At 35.2% G+C, this 19,883-nt stretch overlaps 1 protein-coding gene across 6 annotated transcripts in view; it reads right to left on the bottom strand.

The window, feature by feature from the left end:
* Positions 1 to 19,883, bottom strand: part of ANO3 (anoctamin 3) — a 175,081-nt gene that overhangs the window by 4,452 nt on the left and 150,746 nt on the right. For 4 of the 6 annotated variants that reach the window (XM_039342220.1, XM_039342222.1, XM_039342223.1 and 1 more), the window contains 13 exons: positions 17,823 to 17,905; positions 16,497 to 16,637; positions 15,797 to 15,961; positions 12,616 to 12,652; positions 11,018 to 11,129; positions 9,989 to 10,046; positions 8,779 to 8,876; positions 7,850 to 7,995; positions 7,600 to 7,752; positions 6,808 to 6,955; positions 5,974 to 5,988; positions 4,926 to 5,006; positions 3,388 to 3,493 (listed from right to left, as the gene is read on the bottom strand). In XM_039342220.1, coding sequence (XP_039198154.1) covers positions 3,388 to 3,493; positions 4,926 to 5,006; positions 5,974 to 5,988; positions 6,808 to 6,955; positions 7,600 to 7,752; positions 7,850 to 7,995; positions 8,779 to 8,876; positions 9,989 to 10,046; positions 11,018 to 11,129; positions 12,616 to 12,652; positions 15,797 to 15,961; positions 16,497 to 16,637; positions 17,823 to 17,905 — 1,343 coding nt within the window. The remainder of the gene's footprint in view (positions 1 to 3,387; positions 3,494 to 4,925; positions 5,007 to 5,973; positions 5,989 to 6,807; positions 6,956 to 7,599; positions 7,753 to 7,849; positions 7,996 to 8,778; positions 8,877 to 9,988; positions 10,047 to 11,017; positions 11,130 to 12,615; positions 12,653 to 15,796; positions 15,962 to 16,496; positions 16,638 to 17,822; positions 17,906 to 19,883) is intronic. The other 2 variants (XM_039342221.1, XM_039342224.1) reach the window with 1 other exon arrangement.

The raw sequence follows: 19,883 nt of genomic DNA, 5'->3' as shown, positions 1-19,883 counted from the left end.
TTTCAAGGTATTTCTAGCAGGACTACCCGACTCTGTAATAGCTTTGTTCCCTATGCCACCCATCTGGTAAACTTGCAAGATTTGCTTTTCTTGCCATGCACATGCATACATAATCCAAACTAGACTGTGTTGTCTCTCTGTGTCATATAATATATGTGGGTATAAGCATAATTCTGTATTTATTTATTTATTTTTGTCATATTTATGTAGTGTATATTGGAAGTGGTGACCTTTTGAGAGCTGTATACAATGAAATTTCATTTTAATGTATGCCAATTAGTGTACATTCAAAGTGACAATAAAGTTATTAAAGTTATTATTCTACTGGATAATTTGGCTTATTATTTGGTGGGGTTTTTTTTGTGGGGGCTCATATTTTTGTCATTCTATTGCCTCTGTTGAAGTGAACTGAAGTTCATAAAAGCTTAGGCATTTTAATAAAATGTGTTATCAATGCTATCAAAGGTGCTACCAAATTCTTGTCTTTTGGTCACTACTGCATAGACTAACTATGATATTGACAACTAAATCATGGAAAGTCAAGGAAGCCTCACTTGCTTGTATATACTGTACAATTGCAGAATGAAAGAACCTAATTTTTTGTGTTAACTCCATTAAGTACAAGAATTATGACTATTAATTTTTCTAACAATTTAATTCTCATTTTAATTAAAAATTGGGAAGCACATTTTCCATCAAAGTGAATAATTATGATTGTATCTCTATTAATCCTTTTAATTTCCTTTATCTTACTGCTGATAGGTAAAGAAGCACATGGATTTTATCCTAACTATGAAATATGATATAGACTTTGAGGTCTTTCAAGGTCTCCAAATATACATGTTGACTTTAATGTGAGAGGTGGGATTTCTGACAGCACACGTGCGATCCCTAGTGAAAAATAAGTTCTTTGTGGAATAAAATTAAGTTGGCGTATCACATGTTTAAAGGTCTGATAAATTCATTTCACTCATTTTAGTATCGACTAAGCCTCTTTTATATTAACAATAATTAGAATGTATTTCAATTAAGTCACTCATAAATTCTCCAGCATTTGGGCACTAGGGGTACAAGTCTCTGTTTTGGATAATTTCAGACATCGTAAAATGTGCTTAAACATGTGTATGCTTTGTATGAATATGTGCAAGTGGATGCATGCATACATTGATAGGTCACTCACTTGCTAATCAATATGTTTAGCCTATGATGTCACATGAATGCAGCCACTATTGCTGCACTTCAAGAGAACTAAGAGAAAGTTGCATGTTTTTTTTTCCCCCTCCATAAGATAGCTAAGTGGGACTTCCAGTTCTGGTTCACACCGACTCTGGTTGTGTAAAGAGACTTGTCTCTCCACCGGCTGTGTTTTCTTTGCTGGTAGATCCCCTAGTGGGTTGAAAGTTGCCCAAGAGGGGCAACCACCGAGGAGGGCGGCAGCTTCTTCTTCCAGTTAACTCTTTAGGGCCAATAGAGCAAAGATCTTCCTGCAAGATGGCCCATTCCTTAGCTGCACCAGCCAAAAGTCACAGGTACATCTAAGCATGAAAGATCCACTGCGGATGATCCGGGTGAGACTTCTCCTTCTCCTCTCTTCACCCTACTTGATTGTTTGCCTGTAAAAGCTTTGTTGGAATTAATTCCCTTCTTTGAAAGAGTGGCGTTTGTATGCATGGGAAGAAAGGCGCCTGAATAAAAAGACAGAACAAGTAATTTCAATGACTATATTTTACTTTCATTTACTTTGGGGTACAAATTTTTTTTTTTCAGAGCTTTACTATCACTTTAAACTGGAAGAATATTTTTCCCCCACCTTTTCCTTTAAAAGAGAGAGAAGAGGAAAAAAAATGGTGTCTGGGAAAGATTTTGTAACCTACTCAGGACATCTTGTGGTGAATAGTTAATATTGCAATTATCTGTTTTTCTTTGGAGATGAGGTGGGCTTGACCTTCAAACTATTCTTGATGAGAAAACAGAAGCTGATCCAGCTGTGGGAAATTGTGAGGGTGGATATTGTTTATATATATCCTCCACTAACTGATAAAAGGGACTCTCTTCAACTACTACTAAAATGGAGACACCTTATTTACAACTAAACTGTAAACTTATAGTGAGAAAAAATTTATGAAGCTACCGAAGAAGTATGCGCTAAAATGAAAGAGATTATTACAGAAATAAGAGCCAGAAGCCTTACTCCAAATTCTCCAAACCTTCAAACTGATTTTCAGACCTCATCTGACTATGTTACAAATCAAAATATACCAGAAGAACTAATTGAGATTAAAGAGAAATCTATTTTACCTTACAAGCATTCCATCCATATTCTCGAGGATCAGAAGAACCAAAAATTGAGACTGGAACTTTTGAAGCAATGAAATGACAAAGAGCCACATGCCCATTACAGAGGATGAGGTGTTTTCTACTGATTCAAATGATATTACAAGTGACAAAGGGAGATCTACTTGCTGAGATAGAAGCTTTGTTATGGAAACCGGCCTGGCACAAAAAAAGCCAGAATAAGACTGAAAAGAGAAATTTAAAACTATATGTAATGGATTAAAAGGCACTGTAGAAATATGGATTGATTTAAGGTTTAAGACTTAGAGTTAGAAGCGAGAGAAAAATTGGTGATTACTTGAATATATATGTTAAATAGATTAAGAATGTAATTTTTTGGAACAATAGGTTTATTTGTATGAAAACTATTTTGTAATGGAATGAATGACAATGGAAGAGGTTTTATAGTGATTTGGATTGATTTAATAATTAATTGAGTATGTTAATTTAGTAAGATGATGCTTTGTGTAATAATATGGGTGTTTCTAGATATGATAACTATTTGGATGAGATTTGAATTTTGCCTAATGGATTGAAATGGTTTAAGGTTTGGTATTATTTTATTTTGTTATAGAGATAGACTGATTGATGGATGGTATATGTATAGGGTAGAGTTATATTTTATTTTAATTAGGATAAATATCAAGTAGTGAAAGAAGAAATAAGAGAGATTCGTGAAAAAATTAAAGATTTAAGAGATTAAGAACTAGAATACATTTGGAAGGGATACCCAAAGTGACAATATGTTTATTTAAGGTTAAAGTGGATTGTAGTAATTGTAAATTAATAAAGTTTAAAAACAGGATTAGGATTTATAGAAATTTAATGTAGAAATGGATTATTTTAAATATATTATATTATTTGAGGGAAATAGAGAGGGAATATTTAATGTATTTACTTGGGTTATTTTATATGGATTTATTGTTGGATATTTGACTACCCCAGCACCATGGTGTGTCCCGAGTTAAAGAGTTAAAAAACTAATAAAATTTGTTTGTTTTTTTAAAAAAAGACAGCTAAGTGGCTCTCCATTCAAGTCTCAGTCCAACTCACCTCAAAGACAATAATGAAAGCCAGTCGAGCTGCTAGAACATGCCAGAACTGCAAGGTGAATTCATATGGAGTTGAACTCCATGGAGGTGCTCTGTAATCTCTATACCTGTGACAGAAGTAGAGAAGGACAGCAGTTGATTCCATCTGTCTATCTATCCAGTGATCCTTTTCAGATGTCCACATCCACACCCATGGATGCCTAACCACATTCTTAGATATGTGTATCTGTCTGTCTGTATAGACACACACACACAAACACATATACACACACACACACAGAGTCCCACACCCATGCATCCATGCATGCATGCATGCATCCATCCATTTATCCATCCATCCATCCACCCACATACACATAAATATATACATATCTTACCCATATACAGACAAATAAAGATATTTCACCACCACAGGACAGCATAACTATGCTTATACATGAAAAGGGTTGGATATTTCATTACATTTTATTACTTAGCACAGAGGTCCCCAACCTTTTGGGCACCAGGGACTGGTTTGGTGGAGAGAGGTTTTTCTGTGGATCGGAGGGTGTGTGGTTTTGTGTGCTGCTTGCATGTCACGGATGGGGCTTTCCTTGTTTGTGCGGCCCGGTTGCTGGCATGCAGCAGCCCGGTACTGCTCCATGGACCAGGGGTTGGGGCCCCTGACTTATCAGGTTTTATTTATTATATTGAATTTCTGGTTAATGATCATAATGGATAGTATATATCTCTTATACTAGATGTGCACGTGCGTGCGCGTGCACACACACACACACACACAGACAAAGAGAGAGAAAGATAGGAATATCTCCAGAAAAAGAAATGGGTCAACAGCAAATGGAAAAAGGGAAATGAATATGTGCTAGCTTGCTTCCCTAATCTTAAACTCTCCAGATAACTGTAGCACAAGCTATTTAAATGTTGGTTGGATTAGGCTGCATTAGGCAGAAGCACATTATAAAATGTGATCCTTCACTGTTTCTGGGAGAGCCACACCATGTGCACTGAAGATGTAAGTAGCAAGGGACTTTGTCTTTGTCAGACTTTGGCTGACAAAAAAGAGATGAAAATGATTCTTGTTTGTTTTGCAGCCTTTCTAAAAGGAATAGCAGTTTCTCTGCTTGGTGGATTTGTTGCTGAACTTTTACTGAAATTTTTGTTTCTGTCATTTTTACCCTTACTTTGTTAGACTTTGTTATTTTTTACATTGCTATAAGTAGTTTTCAGCCCCAGAGACCTGCCCCAGAGACTTAGGAATATAAACACTTTAGTTCAATTAAAAATGATGAATGCATATCGCACAAAAATAATTGATAAAATTCTCTTAAAGTTACACAGCGTAACAATTTCAGTATCTCTTACTCAATCCCCACACATAGGGATGTCTTTCCATTTGCATGGCTCAGAATTAATATTTAATAATTAATATTAATTGAAAGTTAAAAAGCAGTTGTGGAATCTAAGATTTTGACAGGCTTCCTCATACAATTAGAATGATCTCCATCCTGCAAGTTAATGAGTCATGCATGTAATACATACCTGCAATATCCTGAATATCCTTTGCCGAGTTCACTCAGATCAAATATTGATAAGCTACTGTTGACATATCCCTTCAAACACCTAGGAGATTAAAAAAGACTAATTAATACATTTGGTCCTGAAGAATGACTTTGTCAGGAACTGGGCATGCAACACATGTTTCATTCACCCTCTTTGCCCTTACCCATGCATGCCTACATATGTTATGGCATGCTGGTCATATTTTCAGTGGATGATGAAGACAAAATGTCATAGAATTCCATATGGGGGTAGCAGGAGCTATGTTGCAAGAAAACCATAAAGCTCTGAGTATGTGTGATGTTTATGCCTTGGAAATTGATGCATGCACATGTGGAATTTTTTTCTTTGGCTTAGACGTCCTAACTAAAGCTAAATAAAAATCTCTGTCTTGTTGTTTGGTTTCAATAATTATGGGATGCTAATTGAAACTAGTTTCCTTCTCAAAATGAATAAGGATGTCAAATTGTACTTAGGAACAGGATTCTGACAGACAGCCCCAACAATATAAATCTGTATTTGGAATCCTGGGTTGAAGGCATTACTTTCTCATGATACTATCACTGGTGAAATAATGGACACCAAGGTATCATGAATGGTTAAGTTGGAAAGAAGTAATATTTCAGTTTGCTAAATAATTATTTGGTTGATGGATATTTAGTACCCGTCCTACAAATGTCAAAAAAATAAGATAATGTTGATTCCATGGAAACTTCTATTTTGATCTAATTTATGCTGTTTTAATGCAAGTCTGATTTCAACTCAGTAAATATATATGTTTATTCCTGTTCAGATCTAAAAGAAAATGTTAATGAAATGAGGACCATGCCAAGGCATTTTCATGGAAACATTTATTGAGGTCATGGACTAAGGCTTAGAATAGAAGCTCATCTGTTTATTTCTTTATAAAGAGGATTGAAGATTATCTCGGAAAAAAAGGTTAGAGCCATAGCATGGATAATGGAGCAGAATTAGAGAGGAAAAAAACCCGCCTATCTGCATGATGCAATAATTCCTCTGTTATACCTACCTATTAAATGTGTAACTGTAAAACCAAAGAATCAGAAAACATCATCAATTGAAATTTGAAAAATTATTTATAGCAAAAATAAATGAAAATAAAACAGAAGATTATTAAGTCATAAATTGTCTAGTTCAGAAGTAAGCAATCTGATTACCTCTACAAATTTTGGACTTCAACCATAGCCAATACATTGTTCATGAAAGTTGTGGCCCAAAACACATGAACAATCATAGGTAGTTTCCTTTTAACATAGATGGTATACTTTTGACATTAGGGATTGTCTGTATTTTTGTAAGCAAACCCTGTCATGGTCTACTGATGAAATGCTAGGTATAGTGATATCAGGATATGAGATAAATGGAAATAAATGTTCTGAAGGTGGGGAATAGGATTAAGAATTTTTTATAATACTATTTTCATTGTTCTGGATTTTAGTGTCATCCTAAGTAGGGGCCCAAGGAACAAGTAAACTTGCAATATTATTTTATTTGTGTGATATTTGTCATAGCAGCATATTTTTTAAACAATCTTCACAGTCTTGAGCATATTAAGACATTGAAACTGTGAAGTTGTTCCACTAAATACAACAAACATAAAAACAACACAGTTCAGATGCACAGGTTGAAGATAATGATTCTGCAAGTAGAGATTGGTTAGCATGATTTTTGAGCTTCATTGGCACAACCTTTAGCGTAGATGTAGTTTGTCAAAGTAGCAGTTGCAGACAAATTGCAAGAGATAAATTCCCCAAGGGGGAAGGCAAATCTGCTGACAAACTTTATAAAAATGCAGAAGTTAGGACATCAGTTAAAAAAAAAAGTATAGTAAAGGCAGAATTACTTTTCCTGTCTGTATCCTTCGTTGATACAAGGTCCATATTTGTATGCATAAACAAAACGTGGGATATAGTCTGAAGTGATGGCAATAACAAAAGCATTGGTGATTACTGCTAGAACTCCTATTCCCTCAAGGATCCCATACCAGATACCTAGAAGAAAAGAATTATAGTATGACTAAATACAAAGCTGATAAAGCATTATAAAGATTTATCCAGTTACATAACAGAATTAGATAGCAATTTCCAACAATGCTGTGTATCTTGTCCTTCATTTGAATTAGTCTAGGAAATAAACATCCACTTTCAGAACCAGTTTATCAACTTGCCCTTTGCTGTGACAATAAATGATAATCCATTTTGCCTTGTTTATAATTCTAACATCATACATGCGTGAAAAATGATGTTTTCATACTATATAGACTTGTTACAGGAATCTCAGGTGAATGATGGCAATATAGAGATGGAACAACTGTTTGTTTGATCCAGTTCATTGCATTTTTACGCAGAACAGGCAAGTCTCTGAAGGTCTCTTGTTCAAGGTCTTTATGTCTTTCAAAACTACTGTTCTTTCCATTTCAGTTTATCCAACATTATCTGTTTTATTAATGAAAAAACACATTGGAATCTATGCACATGTAACTGACTTATAAAATGCAAACCACCTTTGCAAAATGAAATTTTGCCCCCAAAAGAATTCACAACGAGAAAATTGCAATGAATCCATAATGATGAACTATTTCTGCTGAAGAAGTCTAAGATTGGCAACACGCTGATTACATACAGAGGAATCTCACCTATGTCAGTTGCTCTTGCAGGCATTGGCCTCCTCCACTGTGTTACAAATTTGTATGCATCCAGCCTGATTTCTATAATATTATTAAGCAAAGCCAGCAAAGGTGCTAGTGGAAAAGCAGCAACAAAGATTGTAGTAAAGCCAAACTGTATAACTAGAAAGAAAATTCACATGGTTAGAAATAGGAAACTTAGTAAGCAAATCTTCTACCCCCCCATAATTTTTTTTTTCTTTTTTATCACAATGCTCACCCATTTCCAAGTATTCATCCATCAGACCATGGAGATTCATGGGCTGTAGATTCCAATCTTTTTCCCATTGAGATAAAGACACTTTATGCTCTAGTAACTGTCCTCCTTTCTTGATCTTGCGTCGTGACCACCAATTCTGGAGTAACCTACATTACATAGCCAGAGCATGAAACCTGTAGCGTCACCTTGCAGGATTTTTGCCCCCCCCCCCCCAAATGATGTTTGGATTCACCATTCTCTTCCTTAGACCACCTAAAGAAAGGAGATTCCTGTTTGTGCAGATGGTCCTATCAAGACTTGATGAAGTAATGATTATCTTGATGGCTTGTGCAAATTCTCTTTGACTTTCTTTCTTAATAATATATAATTATTAAAGGCAATCTGAGGTGGAATATATATTGATTTTGTGAATGCCTTGCATTAGGGTTAGAGCTACTAAAATAAATATTTTGAAAATAGGGTTATAATGAAAGATTTCAAGAAAGCATAAAACCTGCTTTTGCTATTGGTATGTTCTCTCTCATTTTTTTTTAAGTAAAACCTTCTGCAACAAATAAAATTGCTCTGGCATTATATTTAATATTAGGGAGATTTGGATCTGTCTGTTTTTAGATGACATGATTCATTAATCTATTCAATACCTACATTTCTAATTAATCCAAGGGATTTAAAACAAAAATCTTTACAAAATAGTATTCAACATATACTTAAATAATATTTTGAACATATTTTCTCATTCATGTGTTTTTTTTCTGGAAGTGTGCATGTATAAAGCTACTGCATCTTTTATATTTGCTAAATCAAGCAACAAAAAGGAAATACAGTCTCACCGAAATTTGGTAGCAACCATATCTGTATCAAAATTTGCAAAGAACATAAGAAATATTTTTATTTTGTAGAAATATAAAGATATTACGTATCATACTTACGGATAACCAAGTTCCATGAAATTGTTCCACATTTGTTTTAAAACCATGATTACACCCATTTGCAGACACAGATCTATTAAGCAGCCACTTGGATGACACTATGGGAAAAATTAGTAAAAAATAACAAAGTTTTTTTTTTAATTTAAGCCATTCTTGAAGTCAGTCCAGTCATTATAATTAATGTACCATATATGCCGGCGTATAAGATGACTTCCGCAAGCGCTAAAATTGGCACCAAAGATGGGGGTCGTCTTATACACCGAGTCGCCTTGTACGCCGGCATATACAGTATTTGTTATATTAGGCAAATTATTTTATATCATTTGATGATTTATTTATTTATAATAATAATAATAGTAGTAAAGTTGGAAGGGACCTTGGAGGTCATCTAGTCCAACCCCCTGCTCGGGCAGGAAACCCTACACCATTTCGGACAAATGGCTGTCCATTCTCTTCTTAAAAACTTCCAGTGTTGGAGCATTTACTGCTTCTGGAGGCAAGCTGTTCCACTGATTAATTGTTCTCACTGTCAGGAAGTTTCTCCTTAGTTCTAGGTTGCTTCTCTCCTTGATTAGTTTCCACCCGTTGCTTCTTGTCCTGCATTCAGGTGCTTTGGAAAATAGCTTAATTCCCTCTTCTTTATGGCAGCCCCTGAGATATTGGAACATTTATTTATTGTATTTACATGGCCACAAAACATGACTTGTGATTACGATGAGTCGTCAACCTTAAAAAGTGTAAGTCATAAGTCAGAATAGAACGGGAAGGGACCTTGGAGCCCAACCCCTTGCTCAAGCAGGAGATCCTATACCATTTCAGACAAACAGCTGTCCAGTCTCTTCTTAAAAACGTCCAGTGATGAAACACCCACTGAAGGCAAGCTGTTCTGCTGGTTCATTGTTCTCACTGTTAGGAAGTTTCTCCTTAATTCCAGATTGCTTCTGTCCTTGATTAGTTTCCATTCATTGTTTCTTGTCCTGCCCTCTGGTGCTTTGGAAAATGTGTTGACTCCCGCTCTTCTTTGTGGCAGCCTCTCAAATACTGGAATATTGCTATCATGTCACCCCCCCCCCCGTCCTTCTTTTCTGTAGACTAGGCACAAGTATTTAGCTTACCAGCAGCCAAAAAAGCAAGCAGCTATGAAAATTAATGTTAAAAGGCAGTAGTTTATAAATTAAGATAAAACTGGGTGAATAAGAAATACTATTACCTCTTCTAATCTCCATTTGTTAAAAAGTTTGTTGTACATTCCAGGACGACCAGCAAATCTGAAAGATAAGATTTCTGTTCCTCAACAAAATGTAACACGAAGAGAAAAATTTGACAAGTTGATAAGTAAAAAAAGATTAAGCACCGTTTAGAATGATTTTGAAATTCTGTAGCTATTTTATAACACCACCATATAGATAAATTCTAGTACACCCTAGTGAAAGAGGTGGTGTCAACTATACAAATGATCTTAGTTGTTGTTGTTGTGATGCATATTAACAGCACTCTAGTTCTTTCTGATGTCTAGTGTGAAATTATTTACATTATTTGAATCTAACAGTCTGACCATAGACATAGCTTTTCATAACTCTCCATGAAACAGCAGTGAGGGCCAAAGAGTTTGAGAACAATGAGTACAAAATAGAGCATGAAAATTCATACAAAAGAAAGCCAGGAGTTAGACTGAAATTGGCAGAGGAACAAAGACACAATCAGGAGTATTGGAACAATGCAATCCTAGCATCTGCAAGAGGGGGCAAGTGACACATTTTAATGTAACAATGCACACTCTGTCTCTTACATACTTGCAGACCACATTCCCCATTTTGTCATCATCACAGTTAGAAACAGATGTCTAGGAATGCAATTCCCACATCACAATATGTATTCACCGAATATAATTTACACCATTTATCTCTGTAGGCAATCTATCAATTTCAAATAGTGAGTCCCTGGTTGTTTGCTTTGTAAGCAAGAAACAAATGAAGTAGAACTATAAATACTTATCTGAATTTCAAACATATGTATTCCATGTAGTAAATACATAGTGAAATATACAAGTGTGCACTTATCACATCTTTCCTTCCCTTCCCTTTCTTTTTCACTAATCCTCCCTCCCTTCCTTCACAGCTTATATTTAGGCACTGGATTGTGAAGCACACTTTACTGTCCAAGGGTATTGTCATCCCTCTAAAAACAAATTTCAATACATCACAAAATTATTTTCTCAATTCACTTTAAGTTAATTTACCTTCCAAGAAAAAATGCAATGTAGAAAATAGAACTGTTTAAATTGACAAACTGGAAAAGAAACATTTTCAAAGCAAAACTGTTTTCCCACTCTGAGTCTGTTCTGGGGTGTTCTATAAAAAGAAAACAAAATGTCTCAACAAAAATTCCTTCATAGACTGTCAAAGAACATAACATTTTTTATTTTAAGCATATACCATTTAAATTTCAATCTGCCTATTAAGTCAAATCTGAAACTTGAAATGTAAAAATACAGTTTTAAATTCTAGCCATAAAATGGATTTATAGTGAAATTCTGGGAGCCTTTGTAAATGTTTACATGGAAGTCTTAGGAGATTATAGTGGTACACAAATACATCAAACAAACAAATTTAAAACATTTGCCAATAAAATAAATGTATCTCTCTATATTTCCAAGCACCCGTTTACTTGGGAGTAAATTCACAGAACTCAATGCTCAAAGTGTGACCACTAATCTAGGACTGTAATAGAAAGTTATTATAATTCTAAGACCATTAATTTCGTCAGTATATTGGGTACCTGGATGAATTTTACTAGTTAGATCTTCAATATCATTTTCAGTGGAATGGGTAGTTTTGTGCCTACGACTAGTAAGTGTCTGTAGTCTTTAAAATCCTTTATTGCTAATATTAGAATTTAAGTTCTCTAGAAATTAGGGTGATCAGATCTGGGCTAAGGGGCAGCAATGAGATGTAGAAACCTTTAACTTTTGCTGTCAACCTGTCTCATTCAGTTTTTTGGAACTCAGGATTGGTAATCCTAGTGAAAATCAGGAACCACTTGCAATTCTGAAGAAATGTGAAGATGAATAACTGCATATATATGCAAAAGGAAACAAGGTGGATAGCCAGTTATTTTTATCCCTTTATCGCAAAGGGTGATTAATAAGATTCAGCGTTTCAACAAAAAGTTCTTCACTTAGGGGTTATATTAGAGGTATATTGTTGGATGGGTTACAGTCATATAGGCTGTAGGGAAGAACGTAGAGCCAATTTAGTCTAATGGTTAAGGCACCAAGCTAGAAAGCAAGAGACCATGAGTTCAAGTCTTGCCTTAGCCATTAAAGTCAGCTGGGTGACTTTGGGCCAGTCACTCTCTCTCAGCCCAACTCTCACCTCACAGGGTTGTTGTTGTGAGGATAACTGGAGAAGGAAGATGTACTAGAGATGTTTGTCACCTTGAGTTATTTGTGAAGATAATAAGGGTAGGATATAAATAAATAAACAAACAAACAAACAAACAAACAAATAAATAAATAAATAAAATTATTACATTGATGAGCAAATAATCAGTTTGTGTTAATGGTTATTAAAACAAGGCAGAACAATGAAGAATCAAAGCAAAGTAGAATAATGTCATAACACTTTTTTAATTTACTTTCTTATTTACTTGCTAAGATTTATTTACTCTTTCCAATTTCAAAAGACTCGAGTGGTTTAAACCCTGAGTAAAGCTGTTGGATTAACCCTAGTAGAATATAAAACCTAGGGCCAATATTGTATGCTGCAGGTGTCAAATCTCCAGTGGAACTAAAATCGCCTCAACTCCTGAAGACTTTTTTGAAGAAACATTACTTACCTAGATCTGTTAAAAGATAGGCAACTTTTTCATATACCTGAAACCAACATAAGAGAGGAACATACATTTTACAAACATCCCACTTTAAAGCATGATTTCAGCTTTAAAAAGCAGGTGTAAAAAGTAACCTCTAATCCAATTCCTTAATGATGAATGTTTCCTACTATAAACAATAGAAAAACAAACAAACAAAGGCAACGTATGCCTTACCTATGAATAGCTTGACCAGGATTGTGAATGTGTTACGTGTTTGACCTCGAGAGATATACCATACACTATATCATTAGAATGCTAACAGCGAAGAATGTCTGCTTGTGCCCACAGAATGCATGCATTTTAAACTGGAATTTCCAGTTTTATAGACATCAGTCCAAGGAAAGTAATCCACACCCATTCTTCTAACTTCTAATTTCTCTCCTGGAAGTCAGGCAGATTTAAATCTGATATACACTTCTTGGAGTATCTCCATAAGTGTAAAAACTTTGCTTTTCTTGAGAGTGCTTTGCCTGCACTTGTTGTGTTCCAGATATGAGATTTCAGATAGTTTTCATATTGTTAGAGAAAGGCGTCAAGAATGAATTTCCCCAGTGCAATAAGCACAGAGAGTCATTAACTAACAGCCGGTTGCTATGACACATTTATTCGTTGCCATTTTAATAACACTGATAACTGCTATAGTAACGGACGCTGATTCCGTTGATGAGTTTCCTTCAAAATGATCACCTTACAAAATTGACAGTTGAGACAAAATCAGCTTGTTGTGGTGGCCTCTGAACTCTTATCTCTCTGCTGAAATTTTTTTTTGAAGCCTGCCTTCCTGAAATGTGCATTGCCTCACTTAATATATTTTCTTGTTCAAGCCTTTGCCCAAATCTCCTCAGGCCTTGCAAGGAGAGAAATAAGCATTCTGAAACAATCATTTGTGGAAGGGGGGCAAAAAAGTCAAGATGGCAGCTATGATCATGCAATTGAAACCTCACCACTTTCTCATGCCCTTAAAAAAGGGTTAAGGTTTCAGTGGTATATTTGCAATAACATCTTAGCTATTTAAAACCCCATGTGCAGTCATCCCTGAATTCTGGTGTTGATAACACTTCCTGCACATTATAACAAAGCTTGCTTTTTTGGTGTTAATTTTGAAATGTAAAAAAAATAATCATATGCAGGCATGGACTATAGTCCTCAATATGGATGGAAAAACAGAATGCCTCTTCTATTAAAGATGCAATGTTCTTAGAGAGATTATAGATAGGGAAGTAGAGAGATAATAGCTATGAAATCCCCCAACTGCATTCAGTTCAATAGCATTTTGACAAGGGAAGCGATTTGCTTGTTTCCCCTAAGTTCAATTTTAAAAGGAATGTCTAATTAAAAACTTGTTTACTGAAGCAGGAAAGGCTTCTATGAAGTTATACCCAGATTTGAAATGCAAATTGGACTGCATTTAACTTCTAGATTTTGCCCTTCTCTGACCTTTATGATGTGGGCATCTGCAAATATTAACGTTTATATTTTCAGAACTTCCACATTCTTTTGTTGTTACTTATATTCCTTTTGCTGAAACAATAACGTGCTATAGTCTAAAATACAAATAATAATAGGGCTAGGGTTGATGGCAAATAGTAATAATAATAATAATAATAATAATAATAATACACCAATATGTATATAAAATATATATTTTAAGAGAAATATATTTATAAATATATGTTTTTCAGGGAAAAAAAATCTCAATTAAATATTTATTGCTTAAATTGCACAACAATCAAGAAATAAGATTAGGTCAACATAGAGTGAATGTATGAGAATGAACAGTTCCAAAATTCCTACTTCAGTCAGGGGACTGAAGTGGATGTTATATCATTGATGTGTTTTTCTTTTTCCCCCCAGAGTGGATTGAGTGGATTGAATTTATTAATATTTCAGTCACATTCAAATTCAGAACAAGTTTACAATTATGCATTTAATGTTTTTCTGTTTCTGTTCTGAAATGGAAGGCTTCATGTGAAGATTGCAAGTATTCCCTCCGGTTTCAAGCAGTCTGCACTATGTAGTTTGAAGTACCAGCCAGCTAATTAAGTCTCCCTTATTTTTCAATAGTAGCATACTTTAGTGTTTACTGTATGGATGCCCATCTTATTACTAACGGTCTGCAGAATCAAATGGCTCTTTGTTCTGCCCCTGAGAGTGCTTTCTAGCCTGATTTGGCTGGAAAGTATGAATGCTTTTATCACGTGAGGAAGGTAAATAGCAATCAATCAATGGGCTTCCTCAGCCATGGTTTAACTGCAAATATTTGCTGCAGAATGGCCTGACTTGCATCTGCTGTAATCTCACTTTTAGCCCAAGCACTTTCATCTGCCTTGCCTTAGGGATTATATTGTGATGGTAACAGTGTTTTGGTTTTTTTAAAAAAAGCATTCTCATTCTTCTAGATTCTGATTTTAAGCAAGCATATTGAGCTCTCTTTGCTGATATATCGTAAACTGCCTAGAAAGCTATTGTTAACTATTTAAGATAGTTCAGCAATTGGCTGTGTGTTGAACACTCTTTGAATATTAATTTAATCATTGTATTTTAAAACCTTTCAAGAAACTCAGGTTTATTTACAAGTGTCTACGGGGATTTTCAATCATCAAGGTTGAATCATGGTTGTCCCAGAGGTGCTTTTTTCCAAAAGGCAACTGGACTTTTTGGGTGTTTTCTTTGAAAACATTTTGTTTCTCATCCAAGAAGCTTCTTCAGTTCAGTTTGGAAAAAAACACCTTTGAGATGTTTATTTACAAGGTTGTTTCCCCACATTCACATTATAGTCATGGCAACACCGTGGTGGACATTAAATTGAAAGATAACTAATTAACTCCAAATTCCATAACACAGTAGGATCCTAGTTCTTAATCTTACATTTTTTATCACATTAGCTCTTGATATTAATTGTGACAGACTCAGTATTTTAAACAGCTTCCATAATTAAAATAGTTCTATGTTGTTCTTAAAAACTAAGCAATTACACTTATATTTGAACAGAAAGAGTTTCAAATATAAATTAGATTCTAAACTGGAATCAGTTCCATTCAGATTTGTTGAGATCATAGCAAACTGGCCAACATAGTGTATCAACTTTATATTTTAATACATTTATTAATATATCCACTAATAGATAAAAAAGTGAGGAACTTACTACATTAAGGGACATGATGATTATAAAGTTGATGCAGACTCCAGTGCCTGAAGTTGCAAACTGCCAGTACATTTTTATGACATACCACTGGAAAGAGGCAAACCGCTCCATAGCCACTAGGCGATAAACCACCACTGCGAACACTGCAGTTAGCACTAATGAAATCTGCAGACACATAACAGTTGAAGAAACACATACAATTGAGCATTAAGACAAATACGTGACTCCTTTATTAGTTGACTCACCTGTACAGGTAAGTCCTTGATTTACAACAGTTCATTTAGCGACCGTTCAAAGTTACAATGAAAAAAGAGAGTTATGTCAATTTTTCACACTTATGACCGTTGTAGTATCCCCATGGTCACATGTTCAAAATTCAGACGCTTGACAACTGACTCATATTTATAACCATTGCAGTGTCCTGAGGTTATGGGATTCTCTTTTGTGATCTTCTGAGAAGCAAAGCCAATGGGGAAGCCAGATTCACTTAACAACTGTGTTACTAACTTAACAATTGCAGTGATTCCCTTAACAATTGTGGTGAAAAAGGATGTAAAATAGGGCAAAATTCACTTAACAAATGTCTCACTGTTGAGCTTAATTGTGGTCATAAGTCAAGAACTACCCGTATTATGTCAGAATAATTGGACAAATATTAACAAGGAATACAAGAAGAATTAGACATTTTCAGGGATTTTACCATAAAAAATATTCCTGACACAGATACCATCAGTCGACTAAGTTTATCAGGAAAAGGTTGAAAAGGTTCAGGCTTTCCTGTTATAGGGTTTACTCGCTCCACTTGAGAATATTTTGCTTCAAACTGGGGACGAAGTTCTTCCTGCAATTACAAAGCTTTAGTTTAATCCAGATGTGCTTGTAGATAGGTAGATAGATAACCTTCATTGTCATTTTTTTACTGTGGGCACAATGGCACACATTAAAAATGAAATTTAATTGCTTGCTCTTGAAGTGTACACAGACACAACACACATTTAAACATACTATATACAACATATATATAGACCTATACCCTTACATGTAAGTAACATATAAATATTAATTACTGTCCATCTTGAATACATAACGGTAGGAGGAAGCTTTAGAGTTCACCAGGTTAACACTGTATGGAACAAAACTGTGACTGAATCTGAATGTTCTACTTCAGATACCATGGAGCCTCCTCCCAGAAGATAACAAGGAAAACAGGTCTTGAAGAGGATGTGTAATGTCCCAGACAATCTTGCGGACCCTGCTCAAGTAACGATTATATGCTATGTCCTGGATGGAAGGGAGGAAACTGCCAATAATCTTTTCGGCCTTCCTCACCACTCTCTGCACTGCCTTCCTGCCTGCCTGAAGCAATGATGCTTCCAAACCAGACTGTGGTGCTGTATGACAGGATGCTCTCAATCGCCCTCCTGTAGAAAGTGGTAAGGACAAGGGGAAGGAAGATGTGTTTTCCTTGTCTGTGGATATATGTCTGTCTGTACTGCGAATAGTGGACTATATGCATGTACATCCAAATTCTAGAGCACGGTTGGTTGCAACGACAAGCTAGCATTATCATAAATGGAAACACATTCTCAGAAAGGTGATCCTGGCATGAAAATGTAATATATAAACTATTTATTTATTTGTTTATTTGTTTGCTATTCAAACTTGGATGCTACTCGCCTTGCCCAAGATGGCTCTCTATATAGAAGTGATTGAAAGAACTTTATCATCTATCTCTATCTCTTTAAATGCTTAATTCAGTCAATATTCTATTATTATTCATGATCATTTGTCAGGTTGAAATCTTATTCATGTTTGTATGCATGTGGGTATGTGTATACACACACACACACGCACGCGCGCACACACACACACACACATTCAAATAATTAGGTATAAAAGAAATCAAGCTGAAGTTGACATTTAATAAGTATAAGTTGCCAAGGAGGCAGACATGTTGCATGATAGCTGACAATCTTGAAAATCAATGCATGTTGATATCAAAACTGCTATAATAAAGGATTTTTACCTCTTCATCTTCCCAGTCTATGAGGTCCCAGTCATATGTAAGTACAGCTCGTCGTCGTTTCCAAAACTCTAAGAAGACTGTAGCTGTAAAAAACCATGAGATATATGTCAATATCTTATCCCTGAGGTGATTGACAGTTTATTGGTCCACAATTCCAAATTCAGAAAGGAATTCTGAAAAAATGGTATTTTCTATTTTGTTGAATACTTTTGTAGTATAGGGGTTTATCCAATTTCATAAGACATGTAAAGCCGAAACCTCTGTGGTTTACCTTTCCTGTCTCTTTGCAAACAATTAGGCATTAAATCCAGAAATTAAATTTGCTAAAGTAAAGGGCCATTCTCAGAACTAGTTAAGAAAAGTTGCATATCTGCTTTCATGTGAAAAGTCAGGTTGGTTGATTTTAAGTTGCAAATGTCATACTTAAAAAAAAAATAACAAAGGATAGGTATATCTATAGGCTTTCCACTAATCTAATGACTGCCCCAGGGCTGGCTTTAGGCTAAGGCCAAGTAGGTATTGACTTGAGGCTTCAAAACTTAGGAGTCATCAGTGCCACCTCTCCTTCCAAATAGTTTTAAAAATACAAATCATCACATCAGCAGAAGATGGTGCCATCAGTCAATGTGGCTGAGGAGTGCCATGTGTCCTTAAATAGGCATTGCCTTGATGGCCACATTTTCAGTGTTACAAACATTAAAGAAAGACTAGATGGTTGGGGACTGCACTGATAAGCTTTACCATTTCATTTCCCCATTGCCACTGCTCCATCTTAGCAGTGCTTGCAGAAGATTTCTGCTGACCTTTTCTGAACATCATTTTTGCTATGTTATGCAATTCACGTTTTTTAATTTCTCACCCAAGAGCATTGTGCGGTGCTAACATGACAGGTTACCTGTCAGGTCATCTTAAAGAAAAGAACCTGCCCTTTTGCAATGTGTCCTAGAATTTGTTATGACATATTTAGTAAGGGATTAATAATAGGTCGATGGAGGCTCTAATCCTGGCAGATTTCCTGGGAAAAGAAACCTTAAAACCTTTGTCCCAGATAGCTTGAGTACTTTACTGGAAGTTGATGTAATAGGACAGAAATTCATTCATTCATTCATCCATCCATACATACATTCATTGTAAATGGTTGTTCACTATAGGAACTCTGGGCATCTAACAACATTTAAACAAAAGCTAGCAAAGTTGGGACCATTCTAATCTTGAGGAAGAAATTGTTTTCCCCACTAAAATGCTAATTGTAGCTTTTAATGTAGTCACTGAGAAATAGCAATAGCAATAGCATTTTCGGCTTATATACAACCCCATAGTTTTCTGGGACATTTACAATGTAAGCATTATTTGCATATTGGCCCCAACAATCTGGGTCCTCATTTTACTGATCTTGGAAGGAGAGAAGGCTGAGTCAACCTTGAGCTCCAGCATGATCAAACTCCAGGCTGTGAGCAGAATATGCCTGCAATACTGCACTTAACCACTGTGGCTATAGGGCTCTTACTACTACTACTACTACTACTACTACTACTACTACTACTACTACTATATACTACTGCCCATCACTATTATCATTAATATTGTACCCGAGATGCAAATGTGGTACTTAAAACGTGGTTAAATATTTCATTTTGGCATCGTGGTGTTTAGAAATAGATATCCATCTACTTAAAATGTTACACATTGGACAAGGCACATAGAACTGGATCTATCTACTAATTTTCTATTCTTTTTGCATTTGAACCTCAGTCATTATGAAAGTCATTTGGATATCATATTAGGTATAATTACTCATAGTCATATTTTGAGATGGTAGCTATATAAATTTAATAAATAAAAATAAATAAGTGAAAGGAATCATGAATTGTCATAATGACATTCTACAATATTTTTAATTATGTGGTTTTGGGAAAAAACGTACTCTGTTCTGGTGCAGAGTAGCTTGTCTGAGAAATTATCTGAAACAGTCTATGAAGTATCCTTAAAGACTTCAAGAATTTTAACTAAGAACAAACACAGCACATTTCAGTTACACCTGAGTTCCTTCCTCAAAACACT

The sequence above is a fragment of the Crotalus tigris genome, unplaced genomic scaffold, assembly GCF_016545835.1.
Source record: "Crotalus tigris isolate CLP2741 ecotype Arizona unplaced genomic scaffold, ASM1654583v1 scf7180000017779.458999, whole genome shotgun sequence".
Taxonomy (NCBI): domain Eukaryota; kingdom Metazoa; phylum Chordata; class Lepidosauria; order Squamata; family Viperidae; genus Crotalus; species Crotalus tigris.
Note: the sequence above shows the minus strand (reverse complement) of the source record. Positions and strands in the feature narration are given on the sequence as shown.